Here is a 26,820-nt window from a genome sequence, read left to right as displayed (position 1 = left end):
TGTATATATGTAGTGCCAGCAAGGAACGTGGCAGAAAACAATATTTGAAGAAATAATAGTTATAAAATTTCTAAGTTTAATGAAAACTCTGGACAGGTTCAGGGAGCTCAGCAAAACCCATGAAGAAACATGAAGATAATCACACAAAGGCACATGAAAATTAAATTGCTGAAGCCAGGATATAACAATCCTATATATCCTATATGAATATGCATATAATAACAGCCTCAAAATACATGAAGCAGAAGTGATAAAATTGAGGAGATAAATTTACAGTTGTATAAATTTATAAAAGTTATAGATTTCAACTCTCTTTTCTTAGTTATGGATAAAACAGGAAAAAAAAATCAGTAAGGATATGGAAGACCTGAGTAATATCACTTAGGTTGATATTCATATTCCTTGAGCCCTCCACCCAATAATAGCAGAATACTTTTTTTTTACAAGTGTAAATGGAATGTTTCCCAAGATAGATTATATTCCAGTCAATAAATAAGTCTTAATACATTGAAAAGATTGAAAGTATATTCTGTGACCACAATGGAATTAAATTACAAAGATATCAAGAAAAATCCCCGGATAGTTGGAAATTAAACAGATGTTTCTCAGTAATCTCTGGGTTAAAGAAGCAATTGGAAAAGAAATTAGGAAATATTTTGAACTCATAAAAATAAAAACACAGTACTGTCAATGATTGAGATAAAATCTTGTAAAGTGAGGACATGCTTCTGGTGTACAGGTTCTGTTAGCATAGAACTGTGCAAAGTTAGGACTATGTATAAATTGAAATTCGTTAGATGCAGTTAAAACAGTGCATAGAGGAATATTTGAAGCATTTAATCTTTATATTAGAAAAGAAGGAAGATCTGATCTTCAGTGACCTAAATTTTTAACTTAAGAAACTAGGAGAAAGCCTAGAACAAATTAAACCAAAGTAAGGAAACGAAAAGAAAAATAAAAACTGTTGCAGAAAATGAATAAAGACCAGAAAAACAAGAGTAAAAGTCAGTTAGACTGAAGTCTGATTCTTTGAAAAGATAAGTAAAATCGATAAACTTATATAGCTAGAGTGATGAGGGAGAAAAAAAAGATATGAATTACCAGCATCAGAAAATTTCAGTGCAGATTGTACAGGTATTAGAAGACTGATGAGGGAATATTATGAATGGTTTTATGCCAACAAAATTGGTAATTTAAGATGAAATGGTGAAATTCCTTAAGAATATAAACTAACAAAAAAAATGGATAATCTTACCCTACATGTATAAAGAAATTAAATTTGTAGTCTAAAACATTCCTACAATGCCATTTTACTCCCAGATGGCATCATGGATGAATCTGATCAAACATATAAGGAAGAAATTAGAGAGACTGCCAGAAAATTGAAGATGAAGGACTACTTCCCATTTCATTGTTATGAATCCAACATTGCCTCGATACCAAAACTGAATAACAGTTGTTACAAAAAAATAAAACTATAGACTAAATATCTCTCACGAATGTAGATTCACAAAGCGTTAAGAAACTAAAAACACATTTTACCCTGTAATATCCAAAAAGGATACTGTATCATTACTGTGTTAGGCAGAATAATGGTTCTCAAGATATCTCTCTTCCCAAAGCCCAGAAACTGTGAATGTTAACTTGATAGCAAACTTGAATTTATCAATGTGATTAGATTAAGGATTTTGAGATGGAGAAGTTGAGTGAAGTATGCCAGTGGGCCAGTTGTAATTACAAGGATCCTTTAGTAAGAGGGAGTCAGAAGATCAGAGAGGAAGTAGTTGTGACCATACAAGCAAATAGTTGTAGTAAGTGGTTCAGACCCAAATAACATAGGCAGCTTCCAGAAGCTAGAAAAGGTAAGGAAATGGATTTTTCCCCTAGAGCTTGCAGAAGGAACCAGCCAATGACTTTAGCATTGTAAGACTCATTTTGGACTTCTGGTCTCCAGAACTATATAAGACAATAAATTTGTGTTTAGGCCACCAAGTTTGTGGTAATTTGTTACAGCAGCAATAGGATATTAGTATAATAACCATGTGGGAAAACAGGGTTGGTATAAAATTTAACTATCAATATAAATAACCACATTAACACTATAAAGGAGGAAACCCCTTTAATTGTCTCAGTAGGTGCAGAAAAAGCTTTTGACAAAAATTCCACGGCCATTCATGATAAAATTCTCAGCCAAGAAGGAATAAAAGAAAACTTCCTCTACCAGATACACAGCATCTACAAAAACACTTTGTCAACCTCACACTTAGTGCTGAGAGATAGAATGCTTTCTGCTTATGATTTGGAGAAAGGCAGGGTTGTCCTCCACCACTTCTGTAGAACATGGTATTGTAGCACCTAGCTTGTGTGATAAGGCAAGAAAAATTAAAGGCATACAGATTGCAAAGGAAGAAGTAAAACTGTCTTTATTTACAGATACAAGATCATGTATATAAATCCTAGGCAATCTGTGAAATTATAGAACTAAGTGAGTTTAGAAAGGTTATAAAATATACAATTTTATTTCTATATATTTCTCAAGTAGCAATGAACAATCAGAAATTGAAATTAAAAAAAAAACACTTATGGGGCGCCTGGGTGGCTCAGTGGGTTAAGCCTCTGCCTTCTGCTCAGGTCATGATCTCAGGGTCCTGGGATGGAGCCCTGCATTGGGCTCTCTGCTCGGCAGGGAGCCTACTTCCTCCTCTCTCTCTGTCTCTGCCTGCCTCTCTGCCTACTTGTGATCTCTCTCTGTCAAATAAATAAATAAAATCTTCAAAAAAAAAAAAAAACCCACTTACAGTAGAACCAAAAATATTGCTTGGAAGTAAATCTGACAAGAGAACTGTAAGACCTAAATGTTGGAAGGTTCAAAACATCAGGAAGTTCAGTCGTAATATGTTTTAGTTTGTCCTGCATAGGTCTCAGGGTGGTCCTTTAATATGAGGACCTATGTGATACACATCCTGGAAAATTTTCAAATTTGCTTTTTATTGCTTCTCCCCTATTCTATGTTTTCTGATTTCTGGAGTTTTTCCTGTTTGATTTTTCTTACTTTTTTCTCTACATTCTTGAACCTTTAGTTTTCCATCTTCTTATTTTTTATTGATGCAGTCTGATTTCTTCAGCTTTGTCTTTTCCTTTATTTATTTTTTTAATATTATTTATAAAAATTCTTAAAAAATTTATTTATCTTTAAAAGATTTTATTTGCCAGAGAGAGAGAGAGAGAGCGAGCGAGCACAAGCAAGGGTGAGGGGCAAAGACAGAGGGAGAAGCAGGCTCCCTGCTGAGCAAGGAACCTGACATGGGACTTAATCCCAAGACCCTGGGATCTTGATCTGAGCCAAAGGCAGCAACTTAACCAACTAAGCCACCCAGGTGGCCCTGTTTTTTGCTTTGTTAATCGTCCTAACCTATTCTTTAACCTGTTTTTTGCATCTGCAAGTGCCTGCAAGTTTGTTTACTTCGGTGTAGATTTTGATTTTGACTTCGTATCTCATATTCAGCAGGAGTTGATTTTGTTTTCAGCTGATGCTTGTGGTTGTTTTCTTGTCCAAGGAACCCTATACTGACTGTGTAGGTAGTTTAAATTCAGATGCCATGATGGGGATTCTGTTTCGTATCAGTGATTTGTCCTGCCTCCCTAATCTTAGCTGAGTTTTGCTTCTCTGTGGGAGTACAAAAAGCCAGTTTCTATATACCTCTCACTTTGCTTTTTCTTGTAATTTTTTGGACCTTGGGAGATTTTCCTTTTTCAGCTTTGATCTTAGCTACATATTAATTACATATTTTTAAAATTTGTTTTGTCCAACATTTTCTTATATTTTTAGTGAGAAAAGAGTCTTATTTTTGACATAGTGTTCCATGTTTTCGGATATTGCATATTTTTATTTGTTTTTACACGTTATATTAGTTTCACTTATTTAATTTTACTTTTTTAAAAATTTTATTTTTAAGTAATCTCTGTACCCAGTATGAGCCTCAAACTTACAACCCTGAGATCAAGAGTCACATGTTCTACTGACTGAGCCAGCCAAGACACCCCTCACTTGTTTATTTTTAAGATATAATTTTTCTTTTTTGTCTATGGAGGTGATCTTTCTGTGGTACTCTTTGTTTTTGGATTGTTGGTCTTTGTTTTCTTCCCGATTTATAGTATTTTAATAAAAGTTTTGATGGAATATATTTTTATTGAAATATATTAAATATTCAAATAAATACATTTATTTGAATGCATCTCACTTTCAAACTGAGTTTATCTTTGAAGGAATTGTGGCAATTTTTGAGTGTATTTAAATTCTTTTGTCAAGACACACCATCCCAAAGAGTTCAGTTCATTCTTGGTACTGAAGATGATGATGAAGAGCACATTCCTCATGATCTCTTTACGGAAATGGATGAACTGTGTTACAGAGATGGTGAAGAGTATGAATGGAAAGAAACTGCCAGGTAATAATACCTGTATTATTAGTCTTAGTATTTAGTTGGCTTCTCATGATTTTTTTTCTTGTGTTGTAAATATAATGAATTTGTGAGTTCCTGGGTGCTTTAAAATAACGAGGAGAGAATTTCTTCTTCTCTGGAAGCTACAGCTTCAGTTTATCTCTTTATTCTCAAAATTGGTTTTCTTAAGTGATCCTTACCACTTTAACATAGCATAGAAGTAATTATGTTAATTATACATTTTAATGTCTTTAATTAGAGAAATAAATTTCAAAAATCAAGGTCCTGCTGCATATGTTCAGTTTAGAAGAGGATTAGCAGTGGAAACCACAAGGTTCTGTAGTGTGTCTTTGTAGACCTATTATTGTGTAGCTAGAACAGAATGAGGAACTGTAGAGGTTGTAACTTGTGAATAGAATGGACCATTAGCTAATGGTTCACTTTGTAAAAATGAGTTTGTAGTCAAATTTTGTGTTGGTAGTGGTAATCTTTTTTTTCTCTTTAAAAGAACAAGTATATATAAAAAAAGAACAAGCGTATGTTTATTATATTAAAATAAGCAAATGAAATCATCATTATTTACAAAATATATTTTTGTGTTGACGTATTTCAGATGGCTGAAATTTGAAGAGGATGTTGAAGATGGTGGTGACCGATGGAGTAAACCTTATGTGGCAACTCTTTCTTTGCACAGTCTTTTTGAACTAAGAAGTTGCATCCTAAATGGAACAGTGATGCTGGACATGAGAGCAAGCACTCTAGATGAAATAGCAGGTTAAGCAGTTTGACTTTTTCAGTACCTATGTTGTGCTGAAATTAACGATATTTAAATAAGGAAAATGAGGTGGGATTTTAGACCATTGATGAATTGCTCTTGGTTGACAGCATGAGGAGTACACATATAAATAACCCTTTTTGTCTTTAATAAACTTAGAATCTAGAAGATTAATAAATTAGACAAGCACAACTATAGTACCAAAAAGAAAGTGACTGGTGCCATAAGCAAGATATGCAGTCTGTTTCTGGAAATGTAGAGGAAAGAGCTTTTTGTTTCTTCAGTTTTTGGACCAAGGTATCTGGGGAAAATCCACAAGGACATTAAATGTACTACTTATTTACTACTTATTTATAGACTTTGAACACATGAGAACAAGGAGCAGGTGGTACAGGAAAAAGAAAGTATTCTGAGGAGGAGGAAGAGAAGAAAGAAAGGTCTAAAAAGTATAGAAAAACAGGTATGGATCTCACATGGAAGTCAGTTCCCTGTGAGTATACAGATTTCTTGAATAGTATTAGGAGACATTACTTTGGCTTTGCAAGTATCGCATAACACAGAGCAGTGTTTTAATTATTTATGATGTAATGTCTTCTAATCCAAAGTCCCTTTGTGTAGTAGGCTGTAGTACTTATGTTAATGTTACAGTCTACCTATCAGGTTGATTCCAGTTTTCTCTCAGAGGAATCTCTTATGTTTGAAAGCTTGACTGTTTTATCTCAAATTAATGGCACTGTTTTAAAATATTTATATATATTTTATAGTTTAAAAATAGTCCAGTCACTATAATAATGGGTCATATGGCATTACATCAGTCTCTCCATTCCCCATACCTCCTTCACAGCCTGATACACTCATCTTCCTAGAATTTATTACTTAATGATATTTTATCCTTTCACTTGCTCATTGGTTTTTCTACCTCTGGAAGAGTGAGAGTGGAAACTTGATCTCCTTAGTTAAATTCTGTATTCCCAACATGTAAGGTACTCAGTAAATAGTTAATTATTGAATGAAAGAGTCTAATACTCATCTGTAATTTTGACAAAAAATATGAAGCGCAATAAAATACCTTCACTTTTTAGGAAGCCAATATTACTGAATATTGAGTTTAATAGAATTTATTGTGTCCATATCAGGAAAGCACTTTCAACTATAGGAAGGCTATTAGTGTAGAATAGTGACCTCTTTAGAAATAACAGTATTTACAAAAGATAGGGGTCTCCATGTAACTTGTTTACTTTTCTTAGATAATGTTCATATTTATCTTTCTTTTTTTTCTCCCCATTTAAATTCAAGTTAGTTAACAAATAGTGTATTATTACTTCCGGGGGTAGAATGTTGATTCATCAGTTACATATAACACCCAGTGCTCGATACATCCAAGTGCCCTTCTTAATGCCCATCACCCAGTTACCCCATATTCTCACCCACCTCCCCTTTAGCACATATTTATCCTTACGCATACATTATTCAATATCAGAAGAGAATGATATTTTCTAGAGAACTATTTAAAGGTTTTGTTTTTCAGTAAGGTTTCATGTACATTTTATGGTTTATGTTATAGTCATCCAGGTATTCGTTTATTTAATAAAAACGGCTGTTATTTTTCTTTCAATAGATATGGTATTGGACAACATGATAGCCTCTGGCCAGTTGGATGAGTCCATAAGAGAGAATGTCAGAGAAGCTCTTCTGAAGAGACATCATCATCAGAATGAGAAAAGATTCACCAGTCGGATTCCCCTTGTTCGATCTTTTGCAGATATAGGCAAGAAACATTCTGACCCTCACTTGCTTGAAAGGAATGGTGAGATAAGTTTCACTAACACTTCTACTCTAACAGCATTCCAGTGTACAATTAGCATTTGGGGGCAGAAAGATATTTTTTCCAGATAATTTTGTAGATCATTTTATGATCTCTTTTATTATTTTTTAAAAAGGAATGATGTTATTTTTGTATTTAAAAATATCATTTCTAAAATATTCTTTATAACATGACAATTAATTTGTAGAAATCATTCAGATGAAAAAACTAAATATTCACTTTGTTATAATGGCACATCTATCACTATAGCCAATCCTGAATTACTTCTTACTTTTTTGTTTTTGTCAAGAACAATTGAATAACTGATTAAAGAGACATAAATTATGATCTGTAAGTTTTAATCTTTTATTCTAAGTCTTGGATTTGAAACTTTATTATTTATATTAGATTTTTCATAGTGATTTTTTTTGTTTCTCCAAATATACTTTTTTTGCAGAGCATAAATAAGTGTTTTTGGGTTGGTTTGATGATTTGACTGCCCTTTATTTATATACTTTGTGTAAGGTTTTTTATGGATGGTTTCTTCTTAAGCTAGAGATGACCTCCTTGATGTCTTCCAAACCATTGAGAATGGCACAGACCATTTTCTAGCTCCCAACTGTCATGGTCTAGCAGTGGATTATGTGGGACCTGGTGGCTTATGTGGGGATGCATTGTTTTTGTAGCCATTCACCTCCATCATTGTTTTAAGGCTGGCACATCTGGAGGCAGAGGATACTTCCTGGGGTTCTGTTTTGGCTCTCAAAGAGAGCTCTGATGACAGTGACTCTCCAAAACCTAGGTCCAAAGGGCTGGAGTTGCTTAGGAGGATCCTTCTTGCCTCTAGCTGATACCATTACCCAAGGATGAGAGTTAAGAGGGGTGGTTGATGGACCACAGTGTCTTTCTGCTCATCTTCTTTGTCCCTGCAATAATAGTATGGCTTTTAAGCATTCTACAAACAGCCATTGGGGATGGGATGGGGTTTAATATATCTAGAGTGGACAGTAATCATCTTTTGCAGCTCAGCGTGACATACTAAGTACATTTTCTTCTTACGGACCTAAGTTCAATTTAAAATTAAGCCATCCAAGCCACATTTTGCGTCTTTTTCATCTTCATGTACTGTATATTCTCAGCTTTCCTGAAATGAGTTCATTTACTCAGAGAGACCCTATTAAATCTTTATGCTTCACGTGGAATTGTTCCCGATATTCCCTGATTGTCATCATTTGTTTCCTTTTAATCATAAGACAATGGCTGTTTTCTTTTAAATGTCATTTTAGCATGTGCATGTCATATTTTTGTATTATAGTTGTAATTTAACAGCATATAGCTTTAGTTTTAACGAAGTTGTGGTTGTTTATGAACTAAGGTTCATCTTTTTATATTTCTGGGATCTCTTGAGCATATGGCTTTGATAACTTAGATCATATAGGATTGACTGTCATAATTCTCATGTTTTCCCTAAAATCAGTATTCCACTAAGCTACACTTCTTAGAAAACCAAGTCTTTGAAATATAAATGTATATGACCTTTTGAAATATGCTAGACTTACTTCATTTTTGCCGCTGTTGGTGAGAAATACTTTATTATCTAGCTAAATTAAATTGTATGTATTTAATTTTATCTGCAGTATTAGAAATGGATGCATATTTTAGGACATTTCTAGTATCTTTACAGGGCTGAAGAACACCCTTTCAAATTGACACTGTTTTGTGTGTGTGTGTGTTTTTTTTTTTAATTCCTGTAACTTTCCTTATGTTTTAAAATTTTACTTGAGAGCACTACCAGTAGGTGATGCTCTACTGACTAATGTAAAGATTTGGTATCGATTTTAAGTTAGGAATTATTAGATGATACAAACTTTATTTGTGAGAGAATTATCTATAGCAGCTTGGGTACAGTGTAGGAAAAATACACTAAATATAATCTATCAGTGCTTGTAAGTTTTGTTTAGGGTTTTATTTCTTAGCTTATTTTTATATTCCATTCTTATTTGCTATTTATTGTTTATCAACTTTGCACTGATAGTTTTTTTTAAAAAGCCACATTATTGAATATTCGGATTACTAGCAGAATATTACCCCCCACCATCTATCATTTGCATTGTTTTTTATTTTCTGTTTTGTTTTCTGGATACATCTTCAGGAAACTAAGTATAATTTAAGCAGCTTTTCATTGCCTTTCTAACATTTAAACATCTGATTGCCATGCTAACTCTGATAGCATGAATTTGAAATTTTGGGCTTTAAAGCTTGCAGTTTACATTGTAAATTGATGTTACGTGTGTGTGTCTGTTTGCCTTGTGCAATGAACTTCATCATTTTTCATTTATTTGTTTTATCTCAGGGGAAGGCCTTTCAGCCTCCCGCCACTCTTTACGAACAGGTCTGTCTGCCTCAAACCTTTCATTGAGAGGAGAATCGCCTTTATCTCTTCTTCTCAGTCATCTTCTTCCTTCTTCAAGAGCTGGAAGCCCTGCAGGCTCAAGGTGTACAACCCCAGTACCCACCCCTCAAAACAGCCCTCCTTCCAGCCCTAGCGTCAGTCGCCTGACCTCCAGAAGTTCCCAGCAGAGTCAGCTTCAGGCCCCAGAACTACTGGTTTCACCTGCCAGTGATGATATTCCCACAGTAGTAATTCATCCGCCTGAGGAAGACTTAGAAGCACTCAGAGGCCAGGAGCAGAAGAAGGAGGAAAATGTTGACATGACTCCAGGCAACTATTTGCATCCTCCTTGTGTGGTGCTTTTAGCCTCTGGATCACTTGCACTTGGAATGCCTTTCAGCACAGAGCTTTAGCAGCATATGTAGATAATGCTTATAATTTATTTTGACTTCTGCATGTTTTTTTTTTTTTTCCCTTATAGTATATTGTAGAAAAGAACAGAAGCATTAAACATTTTTAGATTACAAAAAGACTGCAAAGAACTATGCATAACTTAAAGCCCTTTCAAAAATTTTTACTGAGATTTTACAGGTCAGGACGTTTGGATGGTTCAGAAAAATAAATTGTTACATCTTGGAAAATTAAAAAATTACTTATAACAATTTTACTTATAAACAAAATGGTGACTTCTTGTGCATTTCCTTCATAGTATGAATGAACACATCTTGGACATAAATTACAATGAGGTGATATGCCTTTCAGTTACTATTTGTTGCTTTTTTCCAAAGACTGCAGTATATTTTAACCTTCCTAACACAAATAGGATCGAATGTTCTTTTCCTCCTTTTGTCTCTGAGAAGATCAAAGTTCTCTGATGGCTATCTGGAATCATCATTATTTTAAGACTAGTATTATATTTTGGGATAGACTTTAGTTTGTCCTCTGTTTAATGTCATAGCTACCTTTACTCCAAATTGACCTTGAAATTCTTAAGACCAGAGATCCTAGAGTAGTGGCTAGGATATATTTTTGTCTGTGAATTAGAAAAATTATTTCTTAGTGGATAGAAGGTTTAATAATTCATCCAAGTGTTATACATTATGGTAATTTTGTTTTCATAATATATGTTATATGTACATTTAAACATGTATATCTTTCCACTCAATTCATATAAAGAAGTATTCTTTAGTGACTTTTTTTACTGACAGCTAAGTGTCAGTGTGACATGTAAATCAAATGCTAGCTAGTGGTTTTAATCATAGAAGTATTTTTTCATTTCTTCATAATACCAATAACATTTAATGCTTCACTGATAACTTATGTTTATTGTATTAGCTATTCAGTTTGTATAAAAATTTGTGTCATTTAGTTGGATGCACCCATTTTTCAGAAACTCAGATTCTAAAACTCAGAAACTCAGAAAAGCTAGAGAACTTCTCCCTGGATCATTGAACTAGTAAGTGATAGCCTAAGTCCTCTGACAAAAATCCTCGAGATCCTATCATATATGACAAACTTCTCTTTCTCTGTATTGAATTTCTCCAGACATACCAAGTATGTTTAATCAAGGCCTATTGTAGTTGCCAAAAAAACCCCATACTTCTAGAAGTAAAAAATGGACATATGGTGGCTAAATTATTGTATATTAATTATGACCATAGTTATAGCTTCCATTGTTTTCTAGTTTGTTCTACATGCAGTGGTATTACTTTTCAAATATATTTATAATTGTCCTAACAGTTTGATGAGGTTCTTGTTATTCCCTATTTTACAAATCAAGAAAACAAAGACTTATTAAGATCATGCCATAAATGACCAGGAATTGAACTCAGATCTATCCACAGCAAAATCTACAGTATAATATATCATTGTAGATTTTAATACCTTGTAGAAAATATATAGTATAGTAATGAGGTAACTGAACAAAAAGAAATACCTATAATTATTTACTCAGAAGTAATCAATAGTCTTAATTAGAAAGAACCAGCAAGACTTACTATTTTTCTTTGAAGAAAGGTCATTATTTTTTTAAAAGATTTTTTATTTATTTAGTTGACAGAGATTGCAAGTAGGTAGAGAGGCAGGCAGAGAGAGAGGGAGAAGCAGGCTACGCACTGAGCAGAGACCAATGTGGGGCTCTATCCCAGAACCCTGAGATCATGACCTGAGCCGAAAGCAGAGGCTTTAACCCACTGAGCCACCCAGGTGCCCCAAGACAAGTGATTTTAAAGTTAATCCTTCGCATTTGTTTTTACTTCTCTCTCGCAGTAATACTGAACATTTCTTTTTTACCAGCTTCTATGAGGGATTATAAATTTTATAAGGGAACTAGAAGATGATACATGGTTTTACAGTAGCTTGTTAGGCCGTGTTGTTAAGAAGATAAAGGTAGCAATTAACTGAAAATTGAAGAAATTCAGCTTTTTTTTTTCTCCTCTGCCGTAAGTATGCCATGAGATTTAAAGAAAAGAAATTAGAAGGGAGGGAAAAGAGAGCAATTTCTAAAGACAAGAAAAAGCCCATAATTACTGTTTAAAAAGACATGTATAGAAAGTATGTGATTAAAATTATAGGAACAGCTATATGTTGTTCCCTAGTATGATTGCCTGTGGTGCTTAAAACGCCTAGAAACCCTGGTTGAGTTTCCTTGAAGTCTGCTGTTATGTTACAGGAGGAAAGTGGCCTTAGCATCATTTTGAAGAGACTGATGTCCTAGATCTTGTATCATGGGATCATGATTTGTGCATACCCATAGTAAGAAAGAAAGTGGTGTTTCCTATTATGCTTTGGAGAATAATTACATGTAAAAGAGTTAAGCTTAGTTTTAGTATTTGTAACTATCTTCTGACTCCCTGTTTTTCAAATTTGGCACTGTTGACACTGGACTCATCTTTGTCATGAGGGGCTATCATGTGCATTGTAGGATGTTCTTCTGCATCTCTGGCCTCTGCACTAGCTGCCAGTATTACTCCCTAGTTGTGGTGATGAAAAATGTCCCTCCCTATTGCCAGATGTCTCTTGGGGGACAGAATCTTCTCTTTGTGCATCACTGCTCCAGCTGCTTCTATTTTCAATCTTTTAGTGGCAGAAGACTCTGATATCTTGGATTTATCTTTCTCTAGGTAGATATGTTATTGTGAGAAAAACTGTAAAGACAAAAGAATAGATTTACTAAAATATGATTTTTAAATCCGAGTATTGATTTTATATATATACAGACATTGTTTTTTCTTAAAGCCAAGAAGTACAGTCTTTCTGAGTTATCTGTGCTTGTGATAGTTTTAATTTGGGGGAATTTACTCATTTAATTCTGAGCACTGGAATTTATTGTACAAGCAGGGAGACTTCCTTTACTGGTTGAGAAACAGCTTTAACTTAGCTGAGATTGGGAAGGACTACATAGAGAAGATACTGGTGAAAAACTTTTAACGTATACTTCTTATGCCAGTTCTAATAGGTTTAGAATGACCAGGTTAGCTGGATGACTTCAGATCCTATTCTAACTTTATCAGTTTTGTATTTCCACATCATTTCTTCTTCCTGCTCCCACTATATCCTTACATTCTCCCCATAGTCTCCGTTCTACTCTTCTCTCTAAAATCTGGTGGCTGACACTGTTCTGGGAAATTGCATATATATTCTTTTGATTATACATGTGTGGACTGAATATATGTCACTGAAAAATACTGGTTAACCTTTTCTCATCCCCCCCCCCTTCCCCAGCCAAACTGGGCATGTATTTTAATAAAGGAATGGACTCTCTTCTGGAATTTCAGAGGCAAAGGTCAAAGAAGAGGAATCATAGTAACTATTCTGCTAAGCTAAGGTGGTAGAAATGAGATAAGTTTTAGCATATAGTTTTTATTTGAGAATTGTTTAACACTTCCAGAGCATGTTGCTAAATTGTTTGTATATTTGCAAACAATTTTTTTTTTTTTAAGATTTTTTTTTTTTTTAAGTAATCTGACACCTAGTGTGGAGCTCAAACCCACAACTCCAAGATCAGGAGTTGCACACTCCACTGACCAAGCCAGTCAGCCACCCCAACAGTTATATATGCTTTTTATTTTTAGGTTTTTGGGTCATGATAACATCCTATTTTAGGTATTTAACAAGGGAAGGGGATATCACAAATGTCTTTGGTCACTGCGTTGGAGTAGTAAACCCAAATGACGTAGATTCAATTATTAGTCACACTATGTTCTAGAAAAATGAAAATTCCCTCTCATGGATCAGATATATCCGATGTGCTTAAAATTCAGGAAATTTACCAATATTAACTTTGAAGTTTATAGGATTTAGGCACAAACTGCTTAATTGAATTTCTGTGGGTAGCTAGATTGTTGTGTGAGTGGCAGAGTTAAAACTAAAAGTCAAGTCTGTTGTAGGTCAGCCTACCACATTTTTTCTTGTGCTCAGTGTTTTGGACAATAATAAACTATATTCTTGAACTAGAATATCCTGGGTGTTTTGAAAAAGTGAGATACATTTAGTGGTAGAAATCTGTGTTATGTACTTTATAAACATTGAGACTTGAGCTTTTTGCAGACTTCACAGGGATAACAATTGGTCATAGGCTAGAGGTTTTTTTTTTTTAGATTATTTTATTGTTGTGAAATATTGCTACTGATATCACTTGAAATGAGCATACTAATGATAGAATGTATATCTATCATTTGTAATCTAAACAAGCTTATTTTACAGATTTGTCTGAGCTTTCAGGTTGAGTGAGTTAAAGTCATACGGCTACAAAGTGGCAAAGGGTGCTTATTTCAACACAGATGTGTTTGATTATAAAACACTTTTGTATTTATACTGTAAAAACATTGCTGTTGTATTTTCAAGTTATACTTCTTAGGAGTAATGGCAGTAGGCAGCATGTAAATACTACTCAAGAGAAATGAAATTATTGAGGAAATCATTATGGTGGAAGATTATGATAAATTGAACCTACATCTAGTTGATGGAGCTCTTGGATTTTCTGAGTTGCATTTAAAGTTTATCAGAAAATAAATATTGTCACTGATGTAAGTATGCCAAGTGTAATTTGGCATCATTAAGCTCTGCAGTTGGCATGTGTGTTTATGTACATTGCAAGTGCATTCCTTGACTATTTGTAGTGGTGTAGTCAGACTCAGGTCTTCCATTTTCTGTGTTCCTCACCTACTCACTTTTTCCTTCTCTTTGCAAATGGCCACCGTTTTTGTAAATTCCAATTATATTATTTTTAAATGTTAAAATATACAGCTTCATTATTGCTTAAAATGTTATTCTAGTCTTGCTGGTATGATACTAACACTTGGCACTTTTTTTTTTTAAACCTTGCACATTTGCTTTTAATAAATTATCACTTTCAGGATATGAGCAGAGTCAGTTTACAAAGTGAATTTCCTCCTTACTGATTTGGAATATCTTGGTTCTTAAAAACAGGTATTTTGGCCTCTCCACAGTCTGCACCTGGAAACCTGGACAATAGTAAAAGTGGAGAAATTAAAGGTAATGGAGGTGGAGGAAGCAGAGAAAATAGTACCGTTGACTTCAGCAAGGTAATTCTGTCATTCCCGGTAAATTTTCTTAATCACTGAGATTTTTATAATCACTGAGAAAATCACTAGCAATGTGACTTTATTAACACTGATTATAATAATTTTTTAATAGATTGGTGATTACAAGCCTACATGTGATACTTGTGATACTTAAAGTCAAAAATTGCGAGAAAGTTAACAGTCTTAAGAGCATTTGAATATCTTTCTATATTACTAGTTTCAGGAATTTTGACAAAAGAATATGTGAATAATATGGTATTTCCATCTTACCTACCCATAGATATCATGAAACTTTAGTACCTTTTGAATTTGTCATTTGTTTTGGAGCTACTTTCCAGCAGAAAGAATAATTCTGGGAATTATGTTACAGCACTGGTGATTCAGCCTTTTCTTGGCTGTAATAAGATCCCAGAATTACTGTCTTACAGTGTCAGTATTTTCTGGAATGTCCCTGGGAAACATATTGGTGTGTCCTCATGGGTAGGTAAAGGCATGGATTTAAACACAACTTACCTATCTCAGCTGTGATTTTTTATTTTGGTAGATGAGTGTTTAGGTAAAATAAAAATAGAAAACTCAAAATTTCAAAAGAACTGTGCAGAAAACCCTTAAGTTCAAATTGCAGTTGAATTTAAAGCATACTTTATGAATATTCCTTCTGAATAGTTGATTCTTTGTAGCTGTTATAATTTCTGATTAGTTTGCTGTAAGACACTCTATTTTAACATCATTGTATCCAATTTAAGACTTTAAATTAAATGTGACTATTTCAAGTGACTATTTTCTTAAGCCTCTTATGGTATAAAATCTATAAATCACATTTTGCAGAAAAGGAATATAAATAAATGATTTGCAGTATAGTTTTGCTTGAGCTTCTTGCTCTAAAATTATAAAAGTATTTTTAATTCTTCTATTCTAACTTGACCATATTTTTACTGGTACCTCTGTTATTTCAGATGAGTGGAAAGTGTTTAGTAACCATACTGCAGCTTATTCTGGTTAAATGGATAAATGTAATTTTCATTAGACATCTCCTCTAGACATGGCAGATGCCGTTTATTTCTGTTCCTCTGTCACAGTTTTACTTATTGTTACTTGGCCTATCCTTGTGTACCCCTCCTTGTCTCCTGTTGGGCAGGAGTCTGCCTCCTGGCACTGTAGTTGTGGCACACTGGGTGTGGGACTCAAGAGGCCCGCTGTAAGTGCTGGTTTCATTTCTCATAGATAGCCCTGTAAGTGGTCGTTTAGTGACTTGTGTGAAACTGCATAGAAATGAAGTTCCCATACTTTGATATTATGTTGATAACCTTTTCTTTGTAATTATACACAGACTACTAAATTTGATTTTATAGCACTATCTCTAAATCTATACTAGCGATGGCTATTTACTTTAGTTTTAAATAAAAATAAAAACAGTTTTTTGCCACCTAATGAAAATACCAAGGAATACACAGAGCTTTTTTAAAATAAAAAGGACTTAAAACAAAATATGTAAAATATAAAAGGGCTAATTCATTTCTAAGATTAAACAAAAATAATCATGAAATGAATAATTTTTAACACTCTGTATAATTTCATGAGCCATTGTTAGTTTGTGAATATATTTTTGTCCTTAATAGTTTTTAATGAATAGTGCTATAATCACTGAAAATTTTCTCTAGTTTGTATGTTTGAAAATTTAGATCTCTGAAATAGTAAAGAAAAAACAGTTGGGAGCATTGTTTGATAGATGTGTTCTGCTTGCTTTTTTTGTATTTGTCTACTCCATTCTTTATATGTGTGAGAATTTTGGTGTTTTTACATCTATTAGATCACTGGTTTTTTTTTTAGCAAATAGTAGCCTTAAAAGGAGTTTTTCTTTCCTATTTACTTCTAAATAGACTTAAAAATACCATACAAATTTGATTTTAATTATTATTTATTTGTCAATAGGTTGATATGAATTTCATGAGAAAAATTCCTTCGGGAGCCGAGGCATCCAATGTTCTGGTGGGAGAAGTAGACTTTTTGGAAAGACCTATAATTGCATTTGTGAGACTGGCTCCTGCTGTTCTCCTCTCAGGGTTGACTGAAGTCCCTGTTCCTACGAGGTAGAGTTGGTTCTGATTAACACTCTCAGATTTGCAGTGGTTAAATTTTATCTATTGGTTAAAAGGAGCATTTTTGCTTTTAAAAGCTTATTTTAATTGTTAATATTGTCATTGCACCGAATGCTTTGACTAGTAGAGCATAAAAGAGTTATCTTTCTGGAATTAAAAACAAAAAGAAAACTTCCTTTTAAAAAATAATTAGCATTTATACCTTTATAAGAGGTTTGGTGTTTTAGGAGCTTTGGTTTAAAAGGCAGCTCATCATTTTAGACCTATTATCTTCTGTGGAGTCAGAATGGAATTGAATCTTCGCTGGGTCACTTTTTCTGGGAAGGTCAAGCCTGACTTAAATTTCCTAAGCTTCATTTATAAAATGAAGATGTGATTACTTCATAGGGTTGATTAAATGTAATAAAATGCCTCTGAATTAGGTAAAATGCTTTGTTCTGACCTGACCAAAAATTTCTGTTCAGTATACATAAGAATTAGCAAGTTGTGTTATAGGATAATCCGTTTATTAGCTACTGACTATATAAATTTAATTATAAATAAGAATTTTAAGAATACTCAAAAACCATTTTTTATAATAGTAAAGATGAAGAATTAATTGTAACTTGATTAGAGTATATGTGCCTATTTCTGGTATGTTTTCCTGGGTTACATTAATGGTATTGTATTAAGATAAGTGAGAAAAAGAATTCTGTAGCTTCACATTTAAATTCTCATGAAACAAGAAGATGAGCACTTCCAATTAGGGGGGGAATATTAATATCTTACTGTAGTGTTAATGAGGATATAACTAAGTACCAAGTTAAATACTTTTTATTTAGTCATTTATGAATAAATTAAAAAAATAAAATAATATGAAATTTGATGTTAAATTTGTGGAGTTGTGAATAAAAATTCTTTTTCCTTGCAGAGTTCCATTTTTTTAAAAAAGATTTTTAATTATTTACTTGACAGAGAGATGAAGTAGAGACAGGCTTTTTGCTGAGGAGGGGTGGGGCTCCATCCCAGGACCTTGGCTTGGGATCATGACCTGAGCTGCAGATGCTTAATAGACTGAGCCACCGGGACACTTGGGTGGCTCAGTTGGTTAAGCAGTTGCCTTCAGATCAGGTCATGATCCCAGCATCCTGGGATCAAGTCCCACATCGGGCTCCTTGCTCGGCGGGGAACCTGCTTCTCCCTCTGCCTCTCTCTCTCTCTCTCTGACAAATAAATAAATAAAATCTTTAAAAAAAAAAAAAAAGAAAGAAAAACCAGACTGAGCCACCGAGGCCCCCTGCATAGTCCCTTACTTACTGCAGTAGAGTCTTTATCCAGACCATAATTTGAGGGATTATGAATTTTTTGTGAATACTCTGTACTATTTTATTAGGTAAACCTTACTTCTAAGTATTTAGTGGGATTGGTATTTCCATTATTCGCTAATTTACTTTTTCATCAGTACAGATTAGATAAAATTGCTTATTCAGATTCAAAAGGGTAAAGAAAATGGGAACTTTTATCATAAAACTCTCAATTCTCTAATTATTTTTTTACCCTAAAGAAGATGGGGAGCAGTAACTTGGTAGAAAGTTGATTATGAATGCCTTGCTTATTAGTTTTGTGGTCTGCTTTACTGTGAGTAGAGTGTCATCTTTTTCTCACTGATTAGTGTGGGAGGTGGGAAAGAGATCTGAACGTTGTTTCTGTGTTTATATTTGAATTATTTCTTTATGATTGCCTCGGTCTTTTTGTATATGTTGTTTTTATTAAAGTCTGTGTATTTTAATGTTTCTTTAGATTTTTGTTTCTGTTACTGGGTCCTGCAGGCAAGGCACCACAGTACCATGAAATTGGAAGATCAATAGCCACTCTCATGACAGATGAGGTAATTAAAATGTCCCAAGAGGTAGATACTCATTATGAATATCATATTATAAAATCTCTTAGAAGTGGAATTTCAGATCCTTTTCAAGCGGGCAGTGATTGTGAAACATACTCTAGTTTTCTTTTTCTTCATAGTGAAGCTTACAAAATTGTCCTTGCTGTCTGTACTATTTTATCTTATTATCGCTTCAACTATTTGCCTTTGGTAAGGTCTTTGAGACCTTTCTGTCAAGATCAGTGGATGCTTTTTGGTCTTTTTCTCTTCCTCTCCATCCCCCCGTATTTGGAGTTATTGGCCACTTTCTTGAAATTTTGTCCATCCTGCATTTCAGGATATCATTTCTTTGGGTTTTTCTCAGGATTTCGTCTTTTCCCCCTTCTTGCTTTTTTTTCTCCTTAATTTCTCTCTTCCGTTTTTGAACCTTTTCACTGAACATGACTTATATTGACCAGGTTTGCTGTCTCTATTTGGGGCAGAGATTTTGTAATTAAGTGTTAGACTTATTTATCATATCTAAAGTGGATTTACTATGTGTAGAATTTTCTTTCAGCTTTAAAATCCTTTTACCCATTTTTTTTTGGTAGATTTTTCATGATGTAGCCTATAAGGCAAAAGACAGAAATGACCTCTTATCTGGAATTGATGAATTTTTAGATCAAGTAACTGTCCTACCTCCAGGAGAGTGGGATCCTTCAATACGCATAGAGCCACCAAAAAGTGTTCCTTCTCAGGTAAGAATCTACACAATTCAGTGAATTACTTTTTCTTAGTTAAAATATTTTTGAATTGAATATTTTTATGATTCAGAAATCAAAACTATATATAAAAATGTAAACTCCTACCATATTCCATTTACCTTCTTATAAAACTCTATACCCACCTCCTGTGAGAGGACCATTTATTATTAGTTTTTTGTTTATCCTTCTAATTTTCATTCAGTACAAGGAAATATGAATACAGTCCTATTTCTTTCAATTTCTTACCAAAAGTTAACATACCACATGGACTGTTCTGCACTTTGCTTTTTTCATATGACAGTATATCCTGGAGATTCGATCATAATATATCCTAGAAATATTTCTCATTTTCTCATAGCTTTGTTATGGGTCATTTATGGATATCCTGTAGTTTGTGCTTTTCCTGGGCTTAGGCTTTTGCTTTTACAAAGCATAGAAGAGTATTGATATGCCAATTTAGTCTTAGGTAGGTGTATTTATAGGGTAGATTCCCAGAAATAGGATTGCTGGCTCACATGGGAACTTACTTATAATTTTAGTTGATACTACCAGAATCCCTTCTTACTGGGTTGCACTGTTCTGGACTCCCACGCTGATGAATGGCCTTTCCCTACAGCCTCACTAACTGTGTTGTCAGACTTTAAGTATTTGTCAGTCTGATAGCTATCTTTATCCTACTATGTCAAGTACTTTAAAGTGGTTTTAATGTACACTTATGTAATTAGTGAAGTTGAATATTCTTGGTAATCTGTAGTTCATCACTCCAACCCCCCTCAAAAAAAACACCTTTTCTTAGTATTGAACTCACTTGTTGATCCTTTGGAATTTATTATGGTGTATTATGTGGAGTATGCATCCATGTTTATTTTTCATCTAAATTTTTAGCTGCCTTTTTGTTCTAGTTTATTAAAAAGTTAAGTGTTAAGTGCTGCTGCCTTACATTTTCTAAATTTCCATTTTCATTCAAGTCTGTTTCTAGAATTTCTTTTCCATAGCCTGTCTATTTATGGACCAGTTCCACACTTTAATTTCTGAGGCTTTTTAGCATATATGAATATCTAGTAGGTCTAGATTCCCTCTTGACCTATTACTTTTTCTTTTCTGAATTTTCTTTGCTGTTTCTGCATGTCTATTTTTCTATGTAAGCTTTAAAATCAGCTTTAATTTCCAGAAATAAAACCTGATTTTTCAAAAATTGTGAAATTTGTAAATGAACTGAGGGAGAATTAACATCTTTGTAACATTGAATCATTCAAGAATATGGTATGTTTTCCCCCACTTGTTTTCCTATTTCAAGTCAGTTCTTATGTCCTTAAGGAATGCAATAAAGTTCTCCTTATCTACGCTTTACACACTTCTTGGTGAGTGTATTCATTAGCATTTTGTCTTTATTGTCTCTGTTGTAAATGAGGGTTTTGTTCATTATATCACCAGTTTTTACTTTTATGAAGTAAATATGAACGCTATTTTAAGTAAATATTAAGGCTATTTATGAAGGCTATTTGTTGCTGTATGTTTCTTTCTGATCTTCCTCCCTTCCTAGTTCTTTCATTGTATGTAAGTTTTACAGTCATATCATCTGCAGTCAGATAATTTTATCCCTCCTTTTCTCATTCTTCCAGCTCTAATACATTTTCTATTGTCTAATTGTGTTGAGTGGTAGTTGACTTTACATGGGCATTTCTTTTCTTTTCTTTTTTAAATTTATTTATTTATTGTAGAGAGAAAGAGAGAATACTCCTGTGTAGATGTGAGTAGAGTGGGTGGGATAGAAGGAGAGGGAGAGAATCTCCAGCAGACTCTGCTTCATCTCATGGCACTGAAACTGGGACCTGAGCTGAAACTCAGAGCTTAACTCACTGAGCCATCCAGGCGCCCCTAAATGGGCATTTCTGAATTTGTTCTGAACTGTAGTCCATGGTTTTTGGTTTTTGGTTTTTTTTTTAAGATTTTATTTTTATTTATTTGATAGAGATCACAAGTAGGCAGAGAGGCAGAGAGAGAGAGAGATGGAGAAGCCCAGGCTCCCCACTGAGCAAAGAGCCCAATGTGGGACTCAATCCCAGGACCCTGAGATCATGACCTGAGCCGAAGGCAGAGGCTTTAACCCACTGAGCTACCCAGGCGCCCCTGAACTGTAGTCCATGTTTTTAATGTTTCTCTCATTAAGTCACTGACATTGGAGGCCAAAATACACATTTTTATCATGCTAAGAAAGTATCCTAATTTTTATTTCATTGATAATTTTAATATAAGTGGGTGTTAAATTTTTTCAAATAGCCTGTTAGCATCTCTAGAGATGATTGTATGAATTTTATTTACCGATTATTTTGGTGAACCATAGTAAAGGAGTATATGATACGAAAACACTCTTGTGTTGATAGAATAAGCCCAGACTCAGCTTCAAAGTGCTGGTTGTCTCTAATATTTTGTTTGAGTTGTTTGCATCACTGTAAGTAGATTAGTTTGCAGTATTTTGTGCTGTCTCCATTCACGCTTTACATTTGTTTCATAAAGGTAAATTTGTAAATTTTCCTCTCCTTGTGGTGTCAAAACTTTAAATGGCTTGAAATGATTTGGTTCTAAAAGTTTGGAAGAATCCCTTTGTAAAATGTTCTGATTCTGAGTCTTTGTGTGGTGGGCTTCAGCAATATGCTTATTTCTTCTGTGGTGATTCGCTTGTGTAAGCTTTCTGTTTTTTTTTCTGGGGTCAATCTTAAGTTTTCCTAAAACATTACCTATTTCCTGTTTTTCTGGTATCAGTTTTGGGAAATTATGTATTATTTGTATATTACTCATTTCATCAAGGTTTTTTAATTTATTTGCATAACATTATACAGTATGGTCTGTGTGTGTGTGTGTGTGTTTAGAAAATTTCCCTCAGTTTGAAGTTGCCTCCTTGTCATGTCTTTTGCTGAGTATTAGCTAATGGTTTATATTTTTTCAAATAGAGCAGCTTTTTACAACTTATTTCATTTTTTCCTTTTTAAAAAAAGCATTTTGTGGCTCAGTTTCTGCTTTTAGCTATTTTATTTCATTCCATTCACTTCATGAAAGAATTTTGTTTTCACATTTCCTGAGTTAGATATTTAATTCATTTATTTTTATCCTTTTGTTTTTCTTAATATAAGTGCTTAATTTTCTTGAATGATGCTTTTGCTATATCCCATAGATTGTATTACATAATATTTTTCATTATTTTTGTTTTTTAGGAATTCTGTAATTTTGTTCTCTCTTTCCTCTTTGAGCTAGGATATGTTAGTTTTAATTTATTTTCAAATGGTAAACATACAATTATAGATAAGTTTTACTACTGAACATATAAACCACGTAGTTTAAGTTTGTAATTTACTCAGAGCTTTTGACTCAGGGGATATCCAAGGATGAACACTCCTCCCCCACCTTTCTCTCTTTCTTCTGTTTTTCTTTTTGTCTCCTTCCCTCTTGCTCCCTGTGTCACATACAACCTTTCACCCCTATAAGTAACAAATTAGAAGTTAGCTTTTTTATCTTCAGGTGAGGGGGGCAGGGACATCCTTTATCATAAGAATCTTGAATTAGTAATAAGGTTTAATGGGAAATTTATTTTTATTAAAATGTATTTTAACAGATAACTCTTGTATTAATGTCTTCAGAGAAGTAGTTTGGTAAAATAAATATGGCATTTACTTTTTTATTAATGTAATAATACTTTTCATTAGTTAGCATGAACAATATTTTAAATATTCTGGTTGGAGAGATGCTTTATTGGATACTTATTTTCCTATGGCTGATTTGAAATAGTGTGAATGAATGTGTTTCATAGTATATTTGATATTAAATATATTAGTATATTTGATATTATATATCAGTATATAATTGTATAAATATACATCGTATATTTGATACTAAAATACAAAATATGAAAAGCCAATCATAAGCATAAATACTAATAGAGACAAATATTAGACGCCATTCTAAAGTGCAGTTTATTTAAAGTGGAGTTTATATTAAGAATCATTTTTTCTAGAAGTATTGATTAGATATGTAATCAACATAAGATCTCCTATTCCCTCTAATTCAAGGGTACCGTCTTAGCTTTTTTAAAACAGAATTCTGAAAATGTGTTTTTTGTGAAATGCAGGAAAAGAGAAAGATTCCTGTATTTCCCAATGGATCTGCCCCCAGCTCGGGTGATACTCCTAAAGAGGCCGACCACCATGCTGGGCCTGAGCTACAGAGGACTGGACGGTGGGTACAAATACTGATTCAGTGTGGGAGTCTTCTGGGGGGCTAGGGGTTGATTTGATGAAGAAGGCATAAAAATTCTTTTTTTCTTTTTAAATATATGGAAGTTAGTCTTATACAGTGTTTTTTTTTCATATTTAAAAAAGTATTTTGTAAATGTATGATGTTAAGAAAAATTATTCATTTTAAAATAAATTTACTAATATATACTTGGACTTTGAGTATCAGGTTTTAATTTAAAGTGAAAATATTATGGATCATACAGTAAGAATATTAAGCAGTTACATAGTATATAGGATGATTTACATTACCCATACAGAAGGTTCTTGAAGAAGGTGTGGAGTGCTATTAAAATTCTCCATATGAAGATAGAGAATTACAGGAATAGAGAGAAATTGTAACTGAGATTTTCTGTGTGTGTGCCTAGACTTAAAACTCTTAAATGAGCATTATATCAGGAGATAATGTAAAATTAGAGAGTGAAGCATAATTAAACCATGGTAATAAGCTTTAGAAACCTAGCTAGAAAAACTATTGAAGACGTTAATTTTTGCAATAAATACAGAAATATTGCTGGGTGCAAACATTGTCTTAAAATATTTTGTAGAAGTAGAGAAATGTTACAGTATTTCCATACCATAGCAAATCATGTGGATATTTATATAGTTATGTATTGGTGGTGGAGTGAACAGAAGAGATTTTGAATCTTAAATACTTGTTTAGCAAATCAAACTATTTTATACAGAAACATTATTAGGTGGCATTGATGACATGCTTAAAGAATACTATATAGAAGAAAAATAATAAATGGCATACTGAATATAAAATTTAGAGAAACTTAAAACTTACAGTTTATTCATTGCCTAATGTATTATAATCTCTACAATAGAAAATAGTCTCTGTAGAATATATATGAGATAGTCTCTATCATAGAGAATAAGATTGCCCTGGTGTGGAAAGTGGTGGTCTAATACTACCTGTTAGTGTTATTTCTTTAGATCTCTGACTGAGATAGGGTTAGTGATTGAGAAATACCAAGTAGGACTCCCATTGATTTCATGGTCACACAAGAGCCTCCCATAAAATATAAAACAGTTGTTGATTTGAATATACAGTTTTATTTTCTAGATTAGCACCTTTTTTATTGCAAGTTGATTTCCCTTGCTGTCACATTTTTTATAGAGTAACTTATACTTATCAATGTGTGCTTAGTATTTATTTCAGTATTAACTTTAAATAAAGGTAGAATGATAAACCTTGAAACATCCAAAGCATTTTAAAGCATAAGATTAATTTTTTGGTGTATTTTCTACAGAGTGATTGTATGTTTTATGAGTCACAAAACCTTTTTGAATTACTGAGTTGTCTCTAGTATTTACTGAGTACCTACTATGTCCTAGACAGTGTTCTAGACACTGGTGATAAAGGCAGTGAACAAGAAAAAGCCCCTATCCTTCACAGAGCTTGTATAAGATGTATATAAGAGTCTGATTAAAAAAAAAAAAAAAACCACACATTAAAATGATAAGGCTTTAATGTGCAAATACAGATTTTAAATTTCCTAATTAAAACCTCTTAGTTTTACTAATGTGTACATGAACTTGAGTATATATTCAGTAAATTAAATGCTCTGAAGTGGTTTTTAGGCTTTTCTCCTGGACAAGAAATACTTATGTTATTGAGGTACTAATATTAAAAGTCATTAGAATTATTTAATTCACTACTGACTGAGTCTAAGCACAACATACTATATTCATATTAAAGCGTATTTGGGGGACTTAGGATATATATTATAATTGCCTTCCTGGTATTTCTGATATTTGCCTTTAAGATTTATAATGTAGATAATAATTGATAGAATTGCTTATGCTCATTTTCATGAATGGAGTGTTAGGTCTTACTTATTTTATTGTATATTTTCTTGTGCATTTGTGTCTGAAATTACATTTACTCATATAAAATCATTTACCTGCACTCTTCTTAATATATAGTCCATAAAATACAGATGTTTATGTGTCTTTTAACTTAATGAGATCTGCCTTTCCTCTATCCGTGGATTAGACTAAATGAGTGTATCTTCTATAATTTATATCATGATTTAAATAGGATATTAATTTTTGTTGACGAAACACTAGGCACAAGCAGTTTTATGTAGCCCATAGTTTTAGTTTGAACTAGCTAGAATCCTCTAGTGTACAGTTTGACGAGTTTCATCTCACCTATTTAGGCTTTTTGGTGGTTTGATACTTGACATCAAAAGGAAAACACCTTTTTTCTTGAGTGACTTCAAGGATGCATTAAGTCTACAGTGCCTGGCCTCGATTCTTTTCCTATACTGTGCCTGTATGTCTCCTGTAATCACTTTTGGAGGGCTGCTTGGAGAAGCTACAGAAGGCAGAATAGTGAGTACAAAGATTGGTAGTGGCCAGGCTCTTAGCTCTTCAGAGGCAAGTGTGTGTATGCATTTGTCTCACTATTCATACTTTCATTTGAAGAGTCTACCCACAGCATGATTAACCTGTCCCAAAGCAGACTTCCCCCAAAGGTAATTGCTATGGAAAACATGGGGAAGCCATTTGAGCAGGAGAAGATGCACAGTTGAGGTAAAAAATAAATAAAATAAAAAAAGAAAAAAGAGAAAAAAAAAGAAAAAAGTTTAACCTGGCTTGCTGGATGAATGGTTTTATAAATTGAGTAAAAGGCTTGTACTGTCTTTGTTGTGGGGAGTGGGGAAGGGTTGCCTGTGGGAGACAAATTGAACTGATGCCGGGTGGGTCATGGGTGGGGGAATTTACCAGCAGGGCTACTTGATATTCTGTAAGGCATCATAGGATTAGTTAGAGCCATGCAATTATTAACTCATCATCCCTGGTGGGTAGGCCCTGACTCCACAACTAGTCTTCAGAAGTTGTAGACAAATGGTGGATTTTT

At 33.5% G+C, this 26,820-nt stretch overlaps 1 protein-coding gene across 7 annotated transcripts in view; it reads left to right on the top strand.

Moving 5' to 3' along the window:
- SLC4A7 (solute carrier family 4 member 7) overlaps positions 1–26,820 on the top strand; it is a 105,385-nt gene that overhangs the window by 46,510 nt on the left and 32,055 nt on the right. For 4 of the 7 annotated variants that reach the window (XM_045088992.1, XM_045088988.1, XM_045088987.1 and 1 more), the window contains exons 4-12: positions 4,310–4,448; positions 5,056–5,216; positions 6,836–7,024; positions 14,844–14,959; positions 16,892–17,049; positions 18,838–18,925; positions 19,510–19,656; positions 23,786–23,892; positions 26,117–26,291. In XM_045088992.1, coding sequence (XP_044944927.1) covers positions 4,310–4,448; positions 5,056–5,216; positions 6,836–7,024; positions 14,844–14,959; positions 16,892–17,049; positions 18,838–18,925; positions 19,510–19,656; positions 23,786–23,892; positions 26,117–26,291 — 1,280 coding nt within the window. Of the gene's footprint in view, positions 1–4,309; positions 4,449–5,055; positions 5,217–6,835; positions 7,025–9,374; positions 9,744–14,843; positions 14,960–16,891; positions 17,050–18,837; positions 18,926–19,509; positions 19,657–23,785; positions 23,893–26,116; positions 26,292–26,820 lie in introns of all 7 variants that reach the window. The other 3 variants (XM_045088991.1, XM_045088990.1, XM_045088993.1) reach the window with 2 other exon arrangements.

This window comes from Mustela putorius, unplaced genomic scaffold, assembly GCF_011764305.1.
Source record: "Mustela putorius furo isolate JIRA1106 unplaced genomic scaffold, ASM1176430v1.1 tig00003834_pilon_pilon_pilon, whole genome shotgun sequence".
Lineage (NCBI taxonomy): Eukaryota > Metazoa > Chordata > Mammalia > Carnivora > Mustelidae > Mustela > Mustela putorius.
The sequence above is the reverse complement of the archived record's forward strand: the minus strand, read 5'-3'. Positions and strand labels throughout refer to the sequence as shown.